This window comes from Acanthisitta chloris, unplaced genomic scaffold, assembly GCF_000695815.1.
Source record: "Acanthisitta chloris isolate BGI_N310 unplaced genomic scaffold, ASM69581v1 scaffold36453, whole genome shotgun sequence".
In the NCBI taxonomy this organism is placed as follows: domain Eukaryota; kingdom Metazoa; phylum Chordata; class Aves; order Passeriformes; family Acanthisittidae; genus Acanthisitta; species Acanthisitta chloris.
This window is the reverse complement of record NW_008667184.1, coordinates 6,282-9,307: the sequence shown is the minus strand read 5'-3', so window position 1 is coordinate 9,307 and position 3,026 is coordinate 6,282. Positions and strand designations below refer to the sequence as shown.

Here is a 3,026-nt window from a genome sequence, read left to right as displayed (position 1 = left end):
CCCCCAGCCACGCGCAGGTAAATGCCCACGTGGCCAGACTGTGATGCCATATGGAAGCACTTCCTGGGAGACTCCCCACAACAGTGCTCACCTGTGGAGGCCCCGAGCGCCAGGGCCTTGGCGATGTGCCCGACCGTCTGGATGCCTCCGTCGGCGATGACGGGGACTCCGAAGCGCCGCGCGTACTCGGACACCTTGTACACCGCGGTGGCCTGGGGGCGGCCACACGCCAGCACTGCGGGGCAGACAGCAAGGACAGGCTCAGCGCCACGCGGCACCACGGCCCTCCCCAGCAGGCCCTGCTAGGCTTCAGCACACACATGCTCCAGCACTCACAACCGCACAAATCCCTGGATGCTCCTTCCCTAGGCTGAACTGCAAGAGAAGCAGATGCCCAGGAAATGCCTGCTGGGACACCCTCACTCCAAAAAAAGCTGTGAGTGACCTTGGGACTGAGGCCAGTCGAGACTTGTGTCCTGGTGCACAGCAGATGTGTGGGGAGCTTGGGAAGGAAGCGGAGCAGACTCTCCAAGCCCCTCTCCAGAGCATCCCTGGCATGTAGCCATGTCCCATTGCTAAATCCCTCCTGGTGGTGCCAGACCCCTTCTCCATGTACCCAGCAGCTGTACGATGTGCTCCTTGCATGGAAAGGCAAGTGGCTGGGAGACAGCTTGTATGTCTGTGTATGTATAGATATATTTTTATCTATACATCTACATCTGCATACACAAACAAACACACATGCAGCAGTGGAAAAGGAAACAGGAAGATTTGATAATTTATGTTCCTGCCCTGCAACATAGCAAGGATTCCATCAAGTTTAGCTGCCCGGTGGGGAGGGAGTTACTAGCTTTGAATTTACTTCTTCTTCCCAGTTGGTAGCAGTTAGCAGCTTCCCATTACATGAGGAAAACCAGCACAGGGCATGTCTTGTAGCACATTCGTCAGCCACAGGCATGCAAGAACGCTGAGATAAGCTTCTCTCAGGGAGATTTCACTTCCCCACAATTAACTGGAAGCCTTTTCTCCAGTCACAGTTAGTTCCAAACACTGGGTAAGATTAAGGCCATGCAGGATTAGTACTTCGGAGCGTGAACTCCAGGTGTGGTTCAGCCTGCCTGGCAGCAGTGCTGGCAGCACATCCCTGGCATAGGCCTGCCGAGGCTGGGAGGCTGAGTTGTTCCACTCCCAGTGCTCAGCAGCAGCTGCTGAGGGAGAGAAGCCAGACTGCAGGCTGAGATCATGAGAGGACTGAATTTAATCAAACAGACCCCAGCGTTCAGCTCGAGCTCAGCCAGCCAGGGAGAGGCTGCCAGCTTTATCATCAATGCCCTTAGTCTTAAAGAGATGGTCTCACTCGGTTCCACACTGCTGAAGGCCACACTGCAGCTGCAAAGCACTGCAGGGGAAGTGTTCTGTGGAGAGAAGTACTCAGTTTTGGAGGGCCTCAAATCCAGGATCTATGGGATTGTGCCATAGCCAGTGCAGGGCCTGCAGAAACCTCACAAGAACAACCACGGAGACCAGTCCTTTAAGGCACAGCTTGGCTCAGGGCCCCTGGGAGCATCGCGCGGTTCTGAGCGTCCCAGTGCCCAGTGCCACAGCCTCAGAGCACAGGCTGCTCAAGCAGGACTCAGAGCACACACACACCACGTGGCCATAGTGAGGGTTTGCCCCTTTTAGAGTATCAGCAAAGGGTGGCCCTAGGAGAACATCTGCTAGAGAAAACCTTCCAGGATCTGCAACAGAAACCTTTCCCTTTATGGTGTCAGAACCAGGAGAAAGGACAAAGCCTAAGGCTTGCCTGGGGGGTGCTGCTTGATCCAGTAGCATCAGAGAACTATGGAACAAAGAATGCTGCACCCTGTGCTGGGCAGGCAAGAGCCCCTTCTCTCCACAGGAATTGGTGGGGAAAGATGCAGTTCTGGTACGCAGCTGCCAAGGTGTCTGGGCAGAGAAGTCCCTCCATAACCCAAAGGAGTCAGCTCCAAGGGGAGCTTGGCCAGTGCACCATTTCCCCATAACTGGGGCCACATTTTGCGTACGATCCAGGACTGCCCAGGGATCACCTCCCAGCACTGGATCAGCAGGAGTATGTCTGGCCAGGGATACAGTCAGAAAGCCCAGTACAGGTTCCTAACTGGATTTTGGAGTGGAGAATAGAAAGGCCTGAGTTCCCTCAGCTTGGACAGTTCAGACTCTGCTTTAGGAAATCAGAAAGGCTTCTCAGCTTTCATTTCAGATTCAAAACCAGTATCCAAAGCCACAAAACCCCAAGTGCATCTACAGCTAAATTATTCTCAAACAAGCAGTAGGGCCATGTGCAGCCAAATCAGGGTCCTGCTTCAAGACACATAATTAGGGTTGGGAACAGGGCAAGTGACTTACTATAGGTGCCCGTGACAGTAGAAGGGCATTTGGGGCTGTGGGACTTTAGGTCTGGAGGGATCTTTGGAGCAGCTAAACAAAAACAAACACATACATTTTAGAGACAGAAGAACAGCAGCAGAACAAAGGACCCCAGCAGTGACCTGCTACTGGGCAGAGCATACGGTGTGGGACAGAGCTGACTTTGTAGACCCTTCCTAGCCCAAGCCAAGCCAGAGGCCAGATCCAAGCCAGCCAGGCCTGGCTGTGCACAGCGCATGCTCACCCTGCCCCAGCAGCCACCCAGAGAGGTGATCCCCTGACCTAAAAATCCAGAGTTCTTGCCCTTAAGAGGGCCAAAAACCTGGGGAGCTGCAGTCAAGAGTTTTGCAACCACATCTCCTGTAAAGCACCACATTCTACCTCTGCTCTGCTTCTTCCCCAAAACCAGCCCCCAGTCTCACCTCCCGGTGCAGCTGGGAGGTGAGACATCCACCTCACTGCAGACCAGAGCGTGCCTCAGCAGGTCCTTGTCTCAGAGCCAGGGTAGGACACGTGCATCCTGGCTCTGCTCTGGCTATGGGGAAGCCTTAGCCCAAGGAGACCACAACCTCCCTAGAAAGATGACCCGAGACAGAGTGGCCTGACAGAGAAACCCC

At 54.5% G+C, this 3,026-nt stretch overlaps 1 protein-coding gene across 1 annotated transcript in view; it reads right to left on the bottom strand.

Moving 5' to 3' along the window:
• IMPDH2 (IMP (inosine 5'-monophosphate) dehydrogenase 2) overlaps nt 1–3,026 on the bottom strand; it is a gene marked incomplete at its 5' end in the record, with an annotated part of 10,430 nt that overhangs the window by 1,484 nt on the left and 5,920 nt on the right. Inside the window, 1 exon segment of the mRNA XM_009072411.1 lies at nt 92–235. Within this exon segment, the coding sequence (XP_009070659.1) occupies nt 92–235 (144 nt within the window).